The sequence below is a fragment of the Elephas maximus genome, chromosome 11, assembly GCF_024166365.1.
Source record: "Elephas maximus indicus isolate mEleMax1 chromosome 11, mEleMax1 primary haplotype, whole genome shotgun sequence".
NCBI lineage: Eukaryota > Metazoa > Chordata > Mammalia > Proboscidea > Elephantidae > Elephas > Elephas maximus.
This window is the reverse complement of record NC_064829.1, coordinates 65,502,040-65,522,556: the sequence shown is the minus strand read 5'-3', so window position 1 is coordinate 65,522,556 and position 20,517 is coordinate 65,502,040. Positions and strand designations below refer to the sequence as shown.

The window sequence follows — 20,517 nt, the reverse complement described above, 5'->3', positions numbered from 1 at the left end:
TTGGGCAACCGTAGCTATCAACCACTGGGCCACCAGGGCTCCATGATTAGGTTAGCTTATACATATACCTATAAATACATATATATATACATATATATATACATATATATATATGTGTGTGTATATATATATATATATGCTGCTGTCTTGCTAGCACATGCTAGCCTTGAAGAACAAGCTGCTATGATGTGAAATGCCTATGGAGAAGGCTATGTAGCAGGAAACTGCAGATGGCCTCAAGGAACTGGGGACCTTGGTCTTACAACTGAAAGGAATGAATTTTGTCAAAAACCATGTGAGTCTAGAAGAGCACCACAAGCCTCATGTGAAAACTAGCCCTGGCCAACACCTTGACTGCAGCCTTGTGAGACCCAGGGCAGAGGAGATGACTAAGCTGTGCCCAGACTCCTGACCCACGGAAACTGAGAGGTAGTGAATGCCGGCTGTTTCAAACCAGAACATTTGTGGTAATTTGTTAACAGCAACAGAAAATTAACACACTGTGCAAGCAGAGGTTGGGCAAGTTTTATGTTCAGCGATGTGGTATGAAGAACTCCTTGCACTGAGTAAAAGACTGGGCTAGAGTCTAGCTACTAAATTATGAATAAAGTCTTTTTAACTATAAGGTAACTATACAGCAATATAGGGGTGGGGGAAGAGTAAAGAAAATATTTTTACATGATACATGACTACACTAATACACTGTACACTACATTCATATTACATAATAATTCACTTACTTCAGTTGGAAACCTAAAGGACTTTAAATAATCAGAATGTTTTAAATAAGCATAAGCAAATATCATTCTAAGAAAAGAGTATTAAATGTAGCTCTTTATTATCTTCTGTTTCCATCTACTTAGCTGCGCTTACAGGCCCCTAGCTCAGGCCCTCATCAGCTGGTACCTGGACTACTGCAACAACTTCCTTTTAACTGGTTCCCCTGCTCCCCTTGTGTATCACCACTTGCCCCAGTACTGCCCCAATATATTCAGCACTTACAGTGAAGAGTGTTTTGACTAATGGCAAATCAGATCATGCTTTTCCCTGGCTTGAAACTCTTCACTGGAGCCTGGCTGTCCCCTGAATAAGGAGAATGCAGCTCAGCCTGACCTACAGAGCCTTTCATCATCTGGCCTCCCTTTAGATTCATCTCAGGCCAGTCCTGGCCCCACCTCTGAGGCATACTACATTTATAGTGAACCACTTAGACTTCCCCCAAAACGGTTATACCACCTCTTGCTCCCTCCCTGTCCCAAACCTGGACTCCTTCTGCTTGGAAAGTGTTTCCCTGTCGCCTTTTTGCCTGGCTAGTTCCTTCAGGTTCAAAGATGCTCAACCAGTATGTCATGAATCCCTCACAGGGTCTTTCCTAGGCCTGGTCAATAAGCACAGTTTAGTCCGGCTACACTGAGGACACGTGCCTCTACAGAGGCAGACATCTGTCATGTGTGCCACTGAGTTACAAAGAGTGAACACCACGCTCTGCACATTTAACAGGACAAAGTGTGCTGTGATCCAAGCCAGGTGCTCTGAAAAACCATTACTTAACTGGAATGTACAAAACTTTCTATGTGAATATATGTGAGAGAATCAGACACCTTAGTATCACAAGTACTGAAGGAGCATTGTGTGGTAACCACAGCTATTTGGACATAGAACAGAGTAGCAGCAATTATTACTATGGACATGTTTGGTTACCATCCTGCTGAATCTTGGGCTATATTGCTGTGATTTTCTTTATAGACCTTTCCTATTTTTCAGCAGTCCTCTTCCCTAATCCCAAAGTTAGTGGATAAACTCATCAGGAGATGATCAAGGAGAAAGGTATTAGCAGTGATGCTAGTGCAAGTAATGACAGTAACAAGTAATGACTCAAATTCTAAAAAATCCCAAATTCATCATGAGAAATAGCTTTCCATGAACAAGAGAATGACCTTGCGTTCTGTTGTGTGTTGCATGTAGTGAGAACCCACAGAAGAGTATAAATGTCATTTTATGATGAACTGTGCACAGCTTACTCCAAAATACCAAAATTATTTTAGGTGATGGATGGTAACAAAATCAACGCAAGTGAAACACTATGATAAAATTCAAGTGTGGGATATGGCTCAGGGCACCTGTACTGATTCTCATTTCTTCTTCAAAACGCTCTCTAACCATATTTAATAATCCACTGCAGATTTCTGGTATATCTGGATATTACACTAACCGGTGTAGAGTTTCTTAGATCCCATTTCCCCCCATTTTTAAAAATAAAGACTTGTGCCCTTCTGCAGATTTTTGTTTTAATTCTCCACTTTTTAAAAAAATCAATCAATAGTGATTTTATTATCATACAGCAAGTTTTCATTACCCTAGGATGCAGATCACTAGATATTAGAGAAAAACTAACTTAAAATATCTAGGTTCACTTCTCTCTTCTACTCAAATCATTTGAGCATTTTTAGTGGCTGTCCCGCCCTTTCTATCTTACACTATCTTATACCAAAATGGAATCTCTCTCTAACTTGATCTTGTTCTTGTTTGGAACACAGCTAGGAAGAAAGGGAGGGAGGAAACACACCCCTGCTTGTCTCCAGCTCATTCTCTCTTGGACTTGATGACACTATTCATGTCACCTTTGACTATCACCTTTGGTTATGTGCTCCCTTGTTCTATTTTAAACACACCCTTTTAAAAACTGAGCGAACAAGAAAGCATCCTTTGCAAGTATGAGAGCTGCCTTAAAAGTTTCCCCTTTTTCTTCCTTGGCAAGATTATTAATGATCATATGGTGAAGGCTTTCTTTTATCCTTATAGGTGTTGCTGCCTTTTAAAGTGCCTTTCCCCATGGACAATATCCGTCTTGTCTATTGTTTTTCAAAACATGCTTTCCTAAGTCTAGCAGTGACTCGCAAATAAATGGCCATATTAGAATCTCCAGAAAGCTTTTCCGTATCGTTCCCTCCTTCCCATTCTTCACTCATCACCTCTGGCTGAACATTGGTATCTGAATATACAAATTAACACTTCCTTGGAGACTCTAAGTATAACTGAATGCTATTTTCTTTTAAGGATCTCATTACTTCTATTTCTCAAAGGATTCAGTCTTCTAGGTCAGATGCAACTCAGACAACAAATGTGGTGACTGGAAGCCAACAAAGAAGTATTTAATAAAACACAGTAACACGCCAATATTTCATGCTGCAGTTCTTTGGAATTTCTGAAAATGTGGATGGCAGTTGGATGTAGCTTATGTACCTATGATGTAGAAATTTGCCTAGCAAATTAATAATGTAATTAATATTTCAAAGAAATGGTCAGACTACCTAGAATAAACACCATCAAGGCACCCAGAAAAACTGATTAAAGATGATTTATTAGCTAGTTATAAACCATTTATTCTATTCATTAAAGCAGGTGAAGGATGATGGTGGTAATGAGGAGGGGTGAGGAGGGAAGGAGGGGCACGGCATTTATTGAACACTTACTACGGCCGGCTCCTCTGCTCAGATGATCACATGCATCATCTCATTCAATTCTCACAACACTCCTATTATCCTCATATTTCAAAACTGTGGCTTGGCATGGTAAAGTAACACGCACAAGGCCACATAATGAATAAGTAGGGAAGCTGAGATTTGAATACAAACAGTGACCCTCTAGAGCCTGTGCTACAATGTACTCACTGTAAAATCCTCTAATTATACATTTCCTAATACAGATCAGCTTTCACCCAATTGATGTGACTCTGTTTCAATTTTTTTTCCCACTTCTATGAAATCTATAGATCCATTCTTCTATATATAGAATGGTACATGAATTTATTAAACTTCTAAGAATAATAGTTCTTCAGATAAACATATCCCAACCAACAATAAGTACAACCAGTCATCTTGTCCTTTAGAGTGTAACCTCCACTCTACAGTCAGCATCTAGTAAGTGCTCAGAACAAACAACCAGAAATAGCCGAGACAGTTCAGGCTCACAGTGACCCGCGTGTGCCAGCGTGGAACTGCACTCCACAGAGCTGTTAGGGGATTTTTCGGAAGAAGCTTGTCAGGCCTTTCTTCCGTGGCGCCTCTGAGTGGACTCAAACCTCGAACCTTTCAGTTAGCAGCCAAGCGCTTTAACTGTTTGCACCACCCACGAGATTCCAATAATCGCTCAATATCTAGTAAGTAATCAAAAATATCTGCTCAATGCAAGGAAAAACAATGGAAGTGGAATTAAGCACATCATGCACATAGCCAATACCTTTTGTCAACATTTTAAATCCCTTTTATACCCATTTGGTAATATACACTGCTTTAAAGTAATACATACTACAGGATGTAAAATCAGCTGCTTTCCAAACCAACATGCCTGAGCTGGCAGTGCAGACCCCAGTTCCCAGGTGATGCTCCAGCAATGCCTGTCTCCTCATCTCCTCCAGATTCTCGGTCTCTACGTCTGTAAACTAAAGACAGCTTTAGCTCAAAAGCCTTTCCCACGTCTTTCTACCCTGCCACAAATGCAGGCTTCTCTAACATAGTTCTCACCTTTAACCCTCACTACTGTTTTTTTTTTTTTTTTTTTTTTTTACTCTGAGTTCTCTTCTTGCTGTTGTTGAGTGCCGTTGAGTCCAGCTGATAAGGACCCTAGGTGACGGAGCAGGCCAGCCCACAGCAGTAATCTTTGCAGAAGTAGACTGCCGGACCTTTCTCCCACGAAGCCACTGGGTAGGTTCAAACCACCAACCTTTCGGTTAGCAGCCCAGCGCTGAGCCATTTATGCCACCAGGGCTCTTATCTAAAGTCTGCTATGTGGACGTGTGTGTCTGGTGTGCATGTGCGTGTATGTGCTTGATTGTACGGCCTATATCTGGAATTAAACATCAGCTTCTCAACCAGAGACTTGCTTTATTAAATCCTCCATAGAATGTGCTGATTGAAAAATACAAGGTGCTCAATAATGTTTTTGCTGAATTAAATTGAATATTCATCATGCTTCCTTGAAGTAGTGTTAACCACACAAGAAATGGTAAATACAAAAAGAATAAAAAAAACTGAAAACAAAGAGAAAGTAGCTGATTCGGTTTCCCTGAATACTTTCAAATTAGGTTTACTTCAGTTAATTCACCCATGTTTATTTAGGTTATATAGTTTTTTAAAAAATATATATGAAAAAGTATTCTTGTGTAGTTTCCATCCTGTCTACGAGGGAGGAATCCTCTTTCTAGTTTATCACATGAGGAGAAAATGCCTTCAGGTTCATGATTGTCTTAACCTCAAATATTAAGTGTGAATTTCATTTTTATTAAAGAATTCAAATGAAAAGTAAAAGCCTTTATACTTGACCATTTTAACCCAAGAAATCATGGAGAAATTCAAGGACACTAGTCAATTTCATGACCTAATTTGTGTTTTAAAGGTGACTATCAAGTATCAGGAAGAAGAATTCTTCAAAACCCCACATCAGTTTAAAGCCTGTTTTTTCCCTATACCATGGTTTGCACAGTAAAAGTAATCACTCACAGGTATGACAGAGAGTCTGTGAATTATGAGACATTGTTGTCATTACTTTTGTGAATTACAACTTCTGGTCATATGGGTTTGATATCAATTATAAGGGCAATTCATATAATATATGGATATATAATAGTGAGCCACAATCTAATGCAATTCATTCTTAACCATGAGGTACTATTACACAGCTCACAAAAGGCCAAACTTTAGGTTCATCATGAAGGTTATTCGCTCAGCATGGAAGGTTTTTTGTCCAATACTGCTCATAATTCTTGTCCAACTAAGTAGTTCTGCTTTTTCCAATTAGGCTAACTTTAGCAAAAGGAATGTATAGCATTAATGTAAAAATCAAATCTTACACCTCTGTGATCTAACATTTTCTGTATGTGTTGGTGTATCTGTGCATGTGGTTTTATGTGAATAGAAAATAAAATTCTAATCTTATCTAAAATATATAACATTATCTTCCCATATTGAATATCTACATTTATCTCAAGAAAAATCAAAGCCTTTTCTTCACCTTTTATATACTTCCCTGTATTGAAAAGGAGGCCTGGTGGTACAGTGGTTAAGGCACTTAACTAATTAAAAGGTCAATGGTTAGAAACTACCAGCAGCTCCAAAGCAGAAAGATGAGGCAGTCTGTTTCCACAGAGATTTCCATAGAGCCTTGGAAACTCTATGGGGCCGCTATGAGTCAGAATTGATTCAATAACAGTGGGTTCAGTTTTTTTGTATTGCATAAAAAATTAAACTACATTAAAAATTAAAATAGAAGTTTTTATAATATACAACCATCATTTGTCTGTCAGTTTGTAGTATTGTGGTGGCTTGCATGTTGCTGTGATACTGGAAGCCATGCCACCAGTATTTCAAATACCAGAAGGGTCACCCATGGTGGGCAGGTTTCAGCAGAACTTCCAGACTAAGACTAGGAAGAAGGACCTGGAAATCTACTTCTAAAAAAACTGGCCAGTGAAAACCTTATGAATAGCAGTGGAACACTGTCTGGTATAGTGTTGGAAGACGAGCCCCTCAGGTTGGAAGGCACTAAAAATAAGACTGCTGCCTAAACTAGAGTCGACCTTAATGACATGGATGGAGTAAAGCTTTCGGAATCTTCATCTGCTGATCTTGCAAGACTCAAAATGAGAAGAAACAGCTGCAAGTATTCATTAATAATCGGAACGTGGAAGGTACAAAGTATGAATCTAGGAAAACTGCAAGTTGTAAAAAATGAAATGGAATGCATAGAGATCGATATCCTAGGCACTGGAGATGAAATGGACTGGTATATGCCATTTAGAATTGAACAATCATATGGTCTACTATGCCAGGAATGACAAATTGAAGAGGAATGGCATTGCATACACACTCAAAAAAGAACATTTCAAGATCTATTCTCAAGTACAACATGGTCAGTGATGGGATAATATCCATATGCCTAAAGAAAGACCAGTTAATATGACTATTATTCAAATTTACGCACCAATCACTAATGCCAATGATGAAGAAATATAAGATTTTTACCAACTTCTACAATCTGAAATTGATCAAATATGCAATCAAAATGTACTGATAATTACTGGTGATTGGAATGAGAAAGTTGGGAACAAAGAAGAAGAATCCGTAGTTGGAAAACACGGCCTTGGAGAAGAAAGGATGCCAGAGATTGAATGATAGAATTTTGCAAGACCAATGACTTCTTCATTGCAAATAACTTTTTCAACAACATAAACAGCAACTGTATATGTGGACCTCAATAGATGGAGTACATAGGGATCCAATCGACTACATCTGTGGAAAGAGATGATGGAGAAGCTCAGTATCATCAGTCAGAACAAGAACAGGAGCCAACATTGGAACAGGCTATCAATTGCTTATTTGCAACTTTAAGCTAAAGATGAAGAAAATTAAAACAAATCCACAAGAGCCAAAGTAAAACCTTCAGTATATCCCACTTGAACTTAGAAACCATCTTAAGAATAGATTTGACGTGTTGAGCACTAATGATTGAAGACCAGACAAGTTGTGGCACAAGATCAAGGACATCATATATGAGGAAAGCAAGAGGTTATTAAAAAAACAGGAAAGAAATAAAAGACCAAAACTGATGTCAGAGGAGAATCTGAAACTTGCTCTTGAACGTAGAGTAGCTAAAGCAAACGAAGAAATGATGACCACGTGAAAGAGCTGAACAGAAGATTTCAAAGGGCAGCTTGAGAAGTCAAACTAAAATATTATAATGAAATGTGCAAAGATCTGGAGTTGGAAAACCAAAAGGAAAAAACATGCTCAGCATTTCTCAAGCTGAAATAACTGAAGAAAAAAATCGAGCTTTGGGTTACAGTACTGAAGGAGGCAATGGGCAAAATGGAGCCCTGGTGGTGCAGTGGTTAAGTGTTTGGCTGCTAACCAAAAGGCTAGCAGTCTGAATCCACCAGCGACTCCTTGGAAACCGTATAGGGCTTTTCTGTTCTGTTCTATAGGGTAGCTATGAGTTGGAATCCAACCGAAGGCAACGGGTTTGGTATTTTTTCGGATTTTATGGACAATAAACTGCAGGAAGCATCAAAAGATGAAAGGAATACACAAAGTCACTGCACCAAAAAAAATTAGTCAACGTTCAATCATTTCAGGAAGCAACATGTGATCAAGAACTGATGGTACTGAAGGAAGAAGTCCAAGATGCACTGAAGGCATTGGTGAAAAACAAGCCTCCAGGAATTGATAGAATACCAACTGAGATGTTCCAATAAATGGATGCAACATTGGAAGTGCTCACTCATTTATACCAAGAAATTTAGAAGACAGCTACCTGGCCAACCGACCGGAAGAAATCCATATTAGTCCCTGTACCAAAGAAAGGTGATTCAACAGGATGCAGAAATTATCAGACAATATCATTAATATTACAAGCAAGTAAAATTTTGCTGAAGGTAATTCAAAAACAGTTACAGCAGTACATCGACAGGAAACTGCCAGAAATACAAGCTGGATTCAGAAGAGGATTTGGAACAAGGGATACCATTGCTGTTGTCAGATGGATCTTGGCTAAAAACAGATAAAACCAGAAAGATGTTTACCTGTGTTTTATTGACTACGCAAAGACATTCAACTGCGTGCATGATAACAAATTATGGATAACATTGCGAAGAATGGGAATTCCAGAACACTTAATTGTGCTCATGTGGAATCTGTACATAGACCAAGAGGCAGTCTTTCAAACAGAACGAGGCAATACTGCGAGGTTTAAAGTCAGGAAAGGTGTGCATCAGGGCTGCATTCTTTCGCTATACTTACTCAGGTGTGCTGAGCAAAGAATCTGAGAAGCTGGACTGTATGAAGAACATGGCATCAGGACTGGAGGAAGGCTCATTCACAACCTGAGATATGCAGATGACACACCCTTGCTTGCTGAAAGCAAAGAGGAGTTGAAGCACATACTGATAAAGATCAAAGACTACGGCCTTCAATATGGATCACACCTCAAGATAAAGAAAACAAAAATCCTCACAACTGGACCAATGAGCAACATCATGATAAACAGAAAATACTGAAGTTGTCAAGGATTTCATTTTACTTGGATCCATGATCAACCCACATGGAAGCAGCAGTCAGGAAATCAACTTATTCCATTGGGCAATTCTGTCACAAAAGACCTCTTTGTGACTTTGAGGACGAAGGTGGGTCTAACCAAAGCCATGGTATTTTCAATCACCTCATATGCACGTGAAAACTGGACAATGAATAAGGGAGACTGAAGATGAATTGATGCCTTTGAATTATGGTGTTGAATATTGAATATACCACCGACTGCCAGAAGAATGAACAAATTCGTCTTGGAAGAAGTACAGCCAGAATGTTCCTTAGAAGCCAGGATGGTGAGACTTCATCTCCCATACTTTGAACATGGTATCAGGAGGGACCAGACCCTGGAGAAAGACATCATGCTTGGTAAAGTAGAGGGAGCAAAAAAGAGGAAGATCCTCAATGAGATGGATTAATAAAATGGCTACAACAATGTACTTAAACATAACAACCATTGTGAGGATGGTGCAGGACCAGGCAGTACTTTGTTCTATTGTACACAGGGTTGCTATGAGTTGGAACCAATTCTACTGCACCTAACAACAACATTAACATAAAAAGAAAAAAATACTATACATGGATATATTTGTTTCTTTTTTCTCTTAAGAGGTAAGATTTTTTTTAAATAACCTGTTTTGAACAAATTACTTCCACTTAATACCACAAGACCTGGGGGCAGACCACATGGGTTTGAATCTTGGCTCTGCCATCTCCTATCTGTGGTCTTCATGTGTCAAGTTACCTATTTCTGGGCCTCACTTTCCTCTCTTCTAAAATGTGAGTGGTAATGAGGACTTATCACAATGAATTGCTGTGAGGATTAAAAAGGTTCAGAGCGCGGCCTGACGGTTTTTCAGCACTCAAACAAACGCTAGTTAGTTGTTACGATTGTTATCATTTCAAGTCCCTCACATTAAATGTCTCTGTTTAAATCAGTTTGCTAAGATGATGTCAACTACTCTTTACCTGACCAACCTTTTGCAAAAGTATTATATGCAAATGGCCTATATATACATTAAAAACACATATAGATTGCAATTATTGAAAAATAGCATTATGAAAGATTTAGTGCCAATGCAACCACTGACTAATTTGTTATAACATTTCTGATACTTTATGGTATTAATTCATTTAAACAGACACTTTCTTGTTTGTAACACATCAACAATAAGTAGATTTTGCATTTATAAAAATCTAAAAATTTTTCAAAGAAGAAACTGAACATTCAAACAGAATTTACTAGCTGTCTTTTGCCCTTGCTCTTGCTTCTGTGACTTGCATTTTTTCTTAGGCATGCCCTTCCCAGGCCAAGCTTTTAATGAAAGTCTGAACACTTTAAATCTGGGTGTATAACTTACAATTTTCAATGGGCAATAAAAAGCAAGTTTTCTTAATGCTAAATAACTGACCACATCCATCCACAAAAATGGCAAAAAAACGCTATGCGCACCATCACACGATATAATTCTACACTCTCATTCTTCAGTGGCGTGTGTTGAACGTCAGGCCTCCTAGAAAAACTCCGCATTTCTCTCCTTCCTAGAGCATTTCTGCACTTCCCTCCCTCTCCCCTGTACCACCACCTCACTTCTCCTGCAGTGGCCCATTAAGCCCCAGGGAGGCCTCCTGGACGATGGCTACAATGACACTTCTAGGTCTAGGAACACCAATGGAGGCTTTGGCTTTCACTGACAGATCCAAGTGCAGAAACGAAGCAGCACAGCTACCAGGGCGATGGGAAAGCAACACAGAGAGGCAAGAAAAGCTGGATGACAGGAAGAGCTACCAAATGGGAATTCACAGACACAAGAACATCTCCACATGTAACAAACATGCAGGGTTAATGCAGACTGTGGAAAGGGGCTCTCTGAGAGTGCTAAGGGCATGTGTCTGTTTACGCATGCCACAATGGCACATCTCACCTCCTCTCCTCTCATAAGATTTAAACTACAAAACACATTCGTTCCAGGTATTTTTTTTTCTCTCATTTAAATCCTATATATATCAGATCCTTTTCTTAATTTTGAAGACATTTGTTTTTCAAGAGACAAATACAAACTTTTATATGGGAATCTACAGTGAATAATTCAGTAGTTAATTGTGCTCTTAGATCTGTTCCAAGTATCGTTTTCGTAATATCAAGCAACCGATTACCATGAAATAAGCCTATGTATTCCTTTTCTAAAAGGAGCCGTGGTGCTGCAGTGGTTAAGCACTTGGTTGCTAACCAAAAGGTTGGCGGTACAAACCCACCAGTTGCTCCTCAAGAGAAGGATGTGACAGTCTGATTCTGTAGAGATTACAGACTTGGAAACACTATGGGACAGTTCTACTCTGTCCTATAGGGTCACTATGAGTTGGAATTGACTCGATGGCAATGGGTTTAGGTTTGGGATTTAATGAAGATGAAGGGGGATGAACTGACTTTTGAAACTCTCAAGGTAAAGAAGACTTGAAGTAGAGGAGGGCAAGAGGAGAGTGACAGAGAGGGGATTACAGAAGAACATAGTAACAACTCAAAGAAGAGAAAATGAAAGTTTGGACCTAGCTAGTATCTGTGGAAATGGAAAAGAGGAAAATCATTGGGAGGTATTTAAGAGGTACATTTTATAAGAATTGGTACCAACTGCACATGGAAACTGTTGAAAGGTGGGAAAGCTAGGATGGTTCCTTGGTTTCTAATTCGGGATGTTGGGTAGTTAATGGTACCATTGGTGATACCTCTAACTGAGGTAGAGGTATAAAAGGAGATGAGTTTTAGGAAGACATATGACCTCATTTTGGATTTGGTATTTAGGTAACTATGGGACATTCAGGCAGAAGGAGAATATATACATCTAATACACCAAGAGAAGCCTAGGTTTGAGATACAGTGTTGATAGTCATTAGCATATAAGTTGTAGTCAAAATCATAGGAAAGGTAAAACAACTCACCCAGAGAGAAAGTATAATAAACTATTAAAAGCCATCATTTTTGCTGTATTTTAATATTTACATCAGAAACTCTCAAACGCCACATTTAGAAATTACCTACTTAATATCCTATCAACAACAACAAAAAACTAAAGCAGAGCACTAAATACTAAACAAGACAGAAACATTTTTATTTATATTTTCTTCTCTCGAAAGGTAAATCACTTGGAATGAAATACTTCACTCAGAAAACCATGAAATATATACTTTTATTTTTCTTAATACACGTTTTCATGAAAACTATATGGTAAATAAACCACAACCTCAGTAATTTATAATTATCCAAGAGCCTCAATATAGTAAACTCACAAATTTTACAGCAGTTAACATTCTGAAGTCAAAAGCAAGGATAGTGACAATTTAAAACTAATGACTGAAAATTCACATACATTTAGTGCTACTTTTTAGACTCTTAGATGTAAGTTAAAGGATGAGAAAGGCAAAGGGGGCAGGTAGAACTCTTATGTAAAGAAATCTCTTCTGATTTGCAGCGTATCTGTACTTTAACAGGTTAAATTTCCTATCTTTCAGTCAGAATAAATGTATAAACATCTTATGAACAGGCCCTTCAGTAAGTGGTAAAAGCAAAAATCAATACTGAGTCTCCGACTAGAAGTCCTTCTTTAGCTTAGTGTATGAGTATATGCTAAGGTGTCAGTTTTACAGTGATGACTTCAAAAAGCTAGACAGAACAACGAACATTACGTTTCACATACGCACAACAAAATAACTGTTAAGTAATGGAAAAATACTTAGAGTCTTACAATGCAGTCATCCTAAATAATGGCTCAAAGTGGAAAGAATACGTGACGTTTTTTAAAAGGAGACAAACATGGTAAGTTTGCATTTTAAATAAAAAGACAGCCAGAAAAGTAATTACCTGATAACATAAGGAATAAAGGTGGACTGTGGAATCATCTCATGCTTCAAAATAAAATGAAAATCTTCTGAAACTCAGTGAGTTTGACTGAGAACGTGAGGCAGTGAAGGTTGCTGCTCAACACCACACACAAGCTTTGGAATCAGATGGGTCTCGTTGTAAGTCCCAGATCATTACTGGTTAAGTATGTGACCCTATCAAAGCTACCTCTCAGAGCTGTTTCCCTATCCAAGTATCTGGAAAAATACTAGGATCCACTTGAAAGAAATTTTTTATGAGTCTAGTGCGAAGTGCTTTGTACATAGTAAGTTCTCAATTGGTATTACTTTCAATTTCCATTTCCTTTCTCTATTTTTTGTTTTCCCATAGGACATCTCATCTTCTAACAGACTATATATTCATTCATTATTATTGTCTCTCTGTTCCCACTAGTATGTAAGCTCCATGAGGACAAATATCTTTGCCTAATTTGTTCACTGAACATATCCTAACCATTTAAAACAATGCCAGGCAAGACAGTCCCTGATAAATATTTATTGAATGAATAACTGGATGAATACAAAAAAGATTACTATATATTAATAATAATACATACATACAGTATTACTTTAAATCACTGCTAGATCTTTTCATGTTGAATCCATGCTTTATAGATCCTTCCACTTGAAAGATCAAATACCATGTCTTGAGATACTGGTATTAATCATATAAGTTCTCTCAGAAAGAATGATACTAATTTATTTGACTATAAATAAAGCAGTCCCTCATAAATAAACTTTGATTCCATAATTTCTAAGAAAACGCAAAGGTGCATTTGTAGAAACCATACATCAATTTACTGTAAAATAGGATGTTGTCCCAGAAATGTAAAACTTTACATCAGGAAAGTACACAACTGCAAAGAATGAGATTTAAAACATACGTCTCTAGAGTGCAATCAAAAGAGGGAGAGAACATGTACATATAAGTTGTGTCGGCACTAAGTACGTGGCAACAGCAAAATGCATTTATTCTGAGCATGCATTAATCAGTAATAGGCAGAGATATGTTTGCCTCTGAAATAATAATTAAAATGTAGTTAGTTATAATTTTACAAAAACTTATCTCAAAAAGTACACCAAGTATAGGCAACACACCCATTCTGATCCATACATCATTGTTGCTTTTGTTGTAAGTAGCTGAATCTGTCAAATGTGCCCCTTATCTAGTATCAGGCTGTCTCTTTTTGACAATGTCAGTGACTCTTGACCATTTATCACTGTTACATGGTCAGTTTGTGTCCTTGCTATATGGAACAAGAGGAAGGACACTGCAGTTAAGACCCTCAGAAGAGTGTAGTGATCTTCTTAAAGGGATACATGCAGGTTTGTAAAGGAAATCCTTCCAAAATTCTTTTTAACCTGCATTTAGGGGAAGTTTGTCTTAAAATGTAGCATTTGGGAAATGGATAGCTTCATTCTCAGTCAGAATGTAAAAAAAAAAAAACTACACAAAGGATGACCAAGGCACCCAAACGTTCTCCTTTAAAAAATGCATATTAGATTATTTGTTATTAAAAAAAAAAAGAAAAAAAATTTTTTTTTAAAATACTTGCTCTTTATGTCAGTTTTTAGTGAGATTTACTCCATTAATATAACCATGATTAAATTAATATAACTATTAATATCTTAATGAAAATAACAACATATTATCTATAAATATTGATTATATATTTACATAAGCATTTAAATGGAAACCTGGTGGCGTCGTGGTTAAGAGTTATGGCTACTAACCAAAAGGCTGGCAGTCTGAAACCACCAGGTGCTCCTTGGAAATTCTATGGGGCAGTTCTGCTCTGTCCTATAGGGTCACTATAAGTCAGAATTGGCTCAACGGCAACGGGTTTGGTTTTGGTTTAAGCAGTTAAATTATAGTAATAAAAATAAAAGTATACCTACAAAAGCAAACATACAGGTATAGAGTAATATTTTTGTGATTCTGAAACTATAAATAACCTAGGAACACTTTTAATGCTGCTCTTTTTACTTCAAAAAATAGTATTATTATAAAAATGGATTTTAAATACAGAGTATTGTAAAACCTGAAGACAATGCACTGAAAAATAAAGCATATTTCCCATTTACACTGTACAATATTTTTTAAAAATTAATATGTAAAATAGGTTTTAATCTTTTTATACACAAAATAACAAGATTAATTCCCCTAAATGGCTAGTATGTCTATGATATATAAAACCTATGGTTCATGGAAAGAATTTGATGAACTTTAAGATATGGAAGGCTAGGCAAAACCGAGTGTGTTGACCAAGGTACACTGGCTTTACTTTGTAGAGCCGATCAATAGATACTAGCTGTAAAAAGAGAGATATAGAAAGAAGCTGCAGCATATTTTTTTAAATGACAAGGTGAAGGTTTAAACTGTCTCAATCAAGATTCAATTTTTTCTTCTCAGTTTTTCCAGCTGTTCTCTTCCAGTTAAGACTATTCATTGTAACTAAATTTAATTGGTTCCAATTGACCATAGAGCACATTTATACAGATTTATTCATACTTCTTTACCTTTATATGACAAACACTAATAAAGACTGTGAGGCTCCTATTTGAGCGTCGTAAGGCAACGTTCACACCTCACTCATTCTCAACCAAAAGGAAAATTCCAGGAACGATTACTCTGCCTTTAGCAAAAGCACTAAAATCACCACTGCACTTCACATTTTAATTGTTATCTTGGTGAGATTGTTTTTAAGAACCAAGTCCTGGGTTACTACAAAAATAAAAATACAATTATGTACATTAGTCTAATCACAACTTCCAAATAATCACTAAAAAATACTGACATATGTTTCTGTCATGATAACACTTCTATTTACTTTACAAAGGGATATTATTAGGGCAATTCCTTTTGAATGTCTGAAAAAATTAAGCAGATTTTTCAGGGCAAATGGTCAAACTGGCCAATTTTTGCTTATGTAGCAGTCGTGCTAGACAATGCCGGTCACCCCAAAATAAGATTATTGTGCTCCAAACAGGTTTCTCTCAATGCATCTACCATATTTTTCATAATACAATTTATATAGGATTCTAGTCAATGAAACGAAATATGGTTTTCTTCTAAACCCTCACAAAAATCTATACCACAGCTTAATCAAGTCACACACTCGAAAGGCAATGTGAACGATCTACAGACTGCAGCCTGTGAGTTGCTCTGACAACGTGCTAAGGAAGCCTTTTTTAGTTATTTAAATCGGTGGGATATTGAACATTCCTGCCTCTAGTACCCGTGGCATGAAATGAAAAAAACCGACTGATAAAAGCCATCCATCACATATGTTTAACCTAACTTCTTACAGACTAAAATATAGCTCATGTACCATTAACTGACTCTCCAAGCTAGGTTTTCATTTTAAGCCCCTTGGTTAACAATAAAAGAAAAACATAGTTGTGTGTTATCTCATGGCTTTGGTAGTGCATAAAGTCAAAAATTTCAATGCACTGATTTAATAATGCTTACTTGAGTGCTCAAAAATCCAGCTTTTATTTCAGAATGCAAACTGAATTATTCTATTAACAAATGAAACTTCTTAATTTTCTATGAATTAAACAATTACTTTTTATAAACTAGAAAGCCTTAAACTTTGCAGGTAATTAAAACATAACAACAGACATATTTATAACAGCATAAGAAAAGCAATGAAAATGGAATAAAAGAAGAATTAGTTGTAAAAAAAAATCTGTAAATGAAATAGATTTTCGTTAATAGCTACTGAAAAAAATTCCATAATTGTGAAGGACTAAATGACTTTCAGAAATGTTGGAAGTTTCTGAAATCGTTTATATTTATACTTAAATTGGGTGACTGCTTTCTCATCAATGAGCTGATAAATTTAAAAGAATTAAAAAAGTACCAAATAGTAGCCACCACCATCATCTCATTTTTACTGAAAACCAAATGCTCCCAAGTTGGACAACTAATTTGCAACAGGGTCATAAGGCTATAGGTTTTGTTTTTTGTTTGTCTTATTTAATAGACTTTATTTTTCAGAGCACTTTCAGGCTTACAGAAATTTCAAGCAGAAAATGCAAAGGGTTCCAAAGTTATTACATTAATATGTTGTCATTAACTAAAGTTTGCAGTTCACATTAGAGTGCATTTTTTGTATTGTATAGTTCTATAGATTTTGATAAATGCATAATGTCATGTGTCCACACAGAATAGTTTCACCATCCTAAAAATCCCTGCACTTCATTTTTTTATCCTTTCCCCCTCCCCCTCTGGTAGCTGCTCTGAACACCTGGTAGCCACTGGTCTTCTTACTGGATCTATAGCTTTGCCATTTGCAAAGTGTCATGTAGTTTGAATTAGGTTTTTTTAACATAGACTTTGCAAATTTTCAAGGGAGAAAGCTGGCTCCCTCAATTTTTTCCCAGTGGAAAAATATTAAAGGCATTTAGGTGGTAACAATGGTTAGGTAACGCTCAGCTGAACTATGCTGATATCAGATTATAATAAACCAATGGCAAGTGGCTCCCGGCAGGTTCCGTATTACATCGACAGACTATTATGACTTTACATTTATAAGCAAATGCAGTAGCAATTCTTTTAGTTCTTAAGTGAAGTCTATGAATTGTGGATGGTATGGGGTCACCACGAGTCAGGGCCAACTCAACAGCAGCTAACAAAGACATGTAAATCTGAACTCTTCTTTAAGTTTTAAATTATTATAACACACAAACACAAAACAGTATAATACGTATATAGAGCTTTAAAAACCCACCACACAGAGCTTTAAAAGAAAAAGAAAACCTTCTTTTAATTTCTTTTTTGTTCTTTTAATCTTTGTTGAAAATTTTATCATTTTCTTGGCAAGCTTCCTCTGAAATTATTTCCTTTAAGTTAATATTTGTTGCTTCATGTTAATTATATATGGTCAGATTTTACATTTTAACCATCTATACCAAAAACAAGTTTATCAGTTAGGTATATTAGGTAGCTTTTATCCTCTGTGCATTCAAAGAATCTGCAGCTGAACCTCTGGGTATCCAGTAATTAAAACTGGATTAAGTCTGTAAAAACATAAGCTGAAAAAGCAAATACATATAAATATATATATATATATATATAAGATATATAGTGTGTGTATTAACTTTATTTACACACTTGATAATACAGATAAGAACATATCTATGTTTTGTATTTATTACAAACAATTTAAGTAATTTTAGAAGGCAGCATTCATTTCTGTGGTAAAGGTATAAAGAATGTCTAAGTTTCCTTATACAGCCTATATTACAAATACTGCTTGCACAACTTTGGTATTCTTCAGTGTGCTCTATAATTGGAAAATCTTTCATAACATAATGTGTATATTCCCTTATATGTTTCAAGGCTTTATAGTGACCCGAGCCTCTGAATTAGAAGGTCTGTAGAAAATGAAGTACACAGCTCACAGGTTCATTGTTATAGTGACAGTGAGTAAACCTGAACCAAATATACATTTCCACTTTTTTCCATCTGGAGATCAAAAAGGACACTAAAGAGTCTCATCAAATTAAACATACCATCAATACAAGTTTCCATCCTTTTCAGCAACATGTTTACTCCCAGTGTAACTGACCTAAAAAACATTTGACAGGACTGAACAGAGCTCTATCAAATTTCTGTTAAAGATGTTCGTGCTTACCAGTAGTGATGTCATCATCAACAAGGTCATGTTCTTCCTCCTGGACTTTGGTTTCTGTCCCTGAGATGTCAGGAGCAGTGGTGATAGTCTGAATGGCTTCTGCTGTGACTCCAGCTAAAAAAAATGGAAAGTACAGGTTTAGTTCTAAAAAGTTAAAATTGGACCAAAAACTTTTAAAGCTATCATTTATTTACTAGATACGAATCATTTAAAATATATGAATAGATATTTGTCCATATATATATATTTTCACAAAAATTATGAAGAGTCACAAACTAATGAACAAAATACTAACATGTGCATTATGTTTTATAATTATATATTTACATGGCTATAGACTGTACTTACTTCTAAGCAAGATCTGGGAAAAACGAAGGATGCCGAAGTAAATTACATTTTTACTTGATTTCTTTCCGTGTTTTTGCTACAGTTACTTTAGCTGATTTAGACATAATTATGCTACAAAGGGAAACCCTGGTGGCATAGTGGTTAAGTGCTACGGCTGCTAACCAAGAGGTCGGCAGTTTGAATCCGCTAGGCGCTCCTTGGAAAATCTATTGGGCAGTTCTACTCTGTCCTATAGGGTCGCTATGAGTCAGAATTGACTCCACGGCTGTGGTTTTGGCTTTTTGGTTATGCTACAAAGAGCGAGGGAAAAAAACTAGTAAGTGAAGCGCTGCTTTAAAAGTTTAATTCTTTTTAAAATATTAGTTTGTTTATAAATTGGAGATTGGGAGGAAAGATGACAAAAAAGAGGGATTTATGCCCTTGGTTTAAGTTGTTGTTGTTAGGTACTGTCAAGTTGGTTCCGGCTCACAGCAACTTTGTGTACAATAGAACGAAACACTGCCTAGTCCTGTGGCATCCTCACAATCGTTGCTGTGTTTGAGCCCATTGTTGCGGCCATTGTGTCAATCCATATTGTTGAGGGTCTTTCTCTTTTTCGCTGACCCTCTAAGTAAGGTTTAATAAGAGACCTGAAATGTATTGCCCCAAAACGGTACAACACCCACCTCTATAAAAGAATTAGATATAAGGTTAGAAAATTATCACACTGAAAGGACCTCGCTGAAAGCAGACAGGTGGACTAGACCAGAGTCCAATGCTTCTGTTCTGTAAATCACCTGAGAACTCGCTGATTATGCAAATATCTTTTCCTTACATACCTCTCTTCCCATCTTTGGTGATATATTTTGCTGTCCCTAGGTGGCGCAAATGGTTTGCACTCAACTACTATCCAAAAGGTTGGTGGTCTGAATTCACCCAAAGGTGTCTTGGAAGACAGGCCTGGCGATCTGCTTCTGAGGGGTCACGACCCTGAAAACCGTATGGAGCAGATCTAGTCTGCAACATGTGGGTTGTCATGAGTTGGAAGCGACTCGATGGCAACTAACAACAACGATTTGTATCTACCATATTATTTCTAATTTGGCAATGGGTAGTAGGTTGTATCAATATTATTCATGCGATTATCAACAGGTATTGCTGAATCAGGTATATTTAAATCTCACTATTAGAAATTACGAGTTGAACCTTCTAATCAAATCTTAATAACTAGTTCAATAACTGCATATGTGGGATGTATTGAAATATTTAAAAAACCCAAAACTACAAATATTCAAGAACTTCTTTTCTTTCAAGGTATATTAAACATTTCCACATCAAATTCAAACTTGCTGCCTCAGGTTTATCAACACATCAGGAGAGGAAGAATTTTAGTAATTAACCACTATTAATGGCCCAGAATTAGACCTAAGAGCACGCAGCTCCAAGCCCCAATGATTTAAATCGGGGGAAGAAAACCACCAACTTACTACCAGCACCTGTTCAAAATCGCTCTAACAAAAAAATAAACAAAGCTAAATCAATGATCTTTGATGAATGCAAAATAACAAAGTCATCCC

At 36.7% G+C, this 20,517-nt stretch overlaps 1 protein-coding gene across 4 annotated transcripts in view; it reads right to left on the bottom strand.

Moving 5' to 3' along the window:
- Positions 1 to 20,517, bottom strand: part of WDR7 (WD repeat domain 7) — a 412,772-nt gene that overhangs the window by 229,394 nt on the left and 162,861 nt on the right. For all 4 annotated transcript variants that reach the window (XM_049901825.1, XM_049901822.1, XM_049901823.1 and 1 more), the window contains one exon: positions 18,614 to 18,727. In XM_049901825.1, coding sequence (XP_049757782.1) covers positions 18,614 to 18,727 — 114 coding nt within the window. The remainder of the gene's footprint in view (positions 1 to 18,613; positions 18,728 to 20,517) is intronic.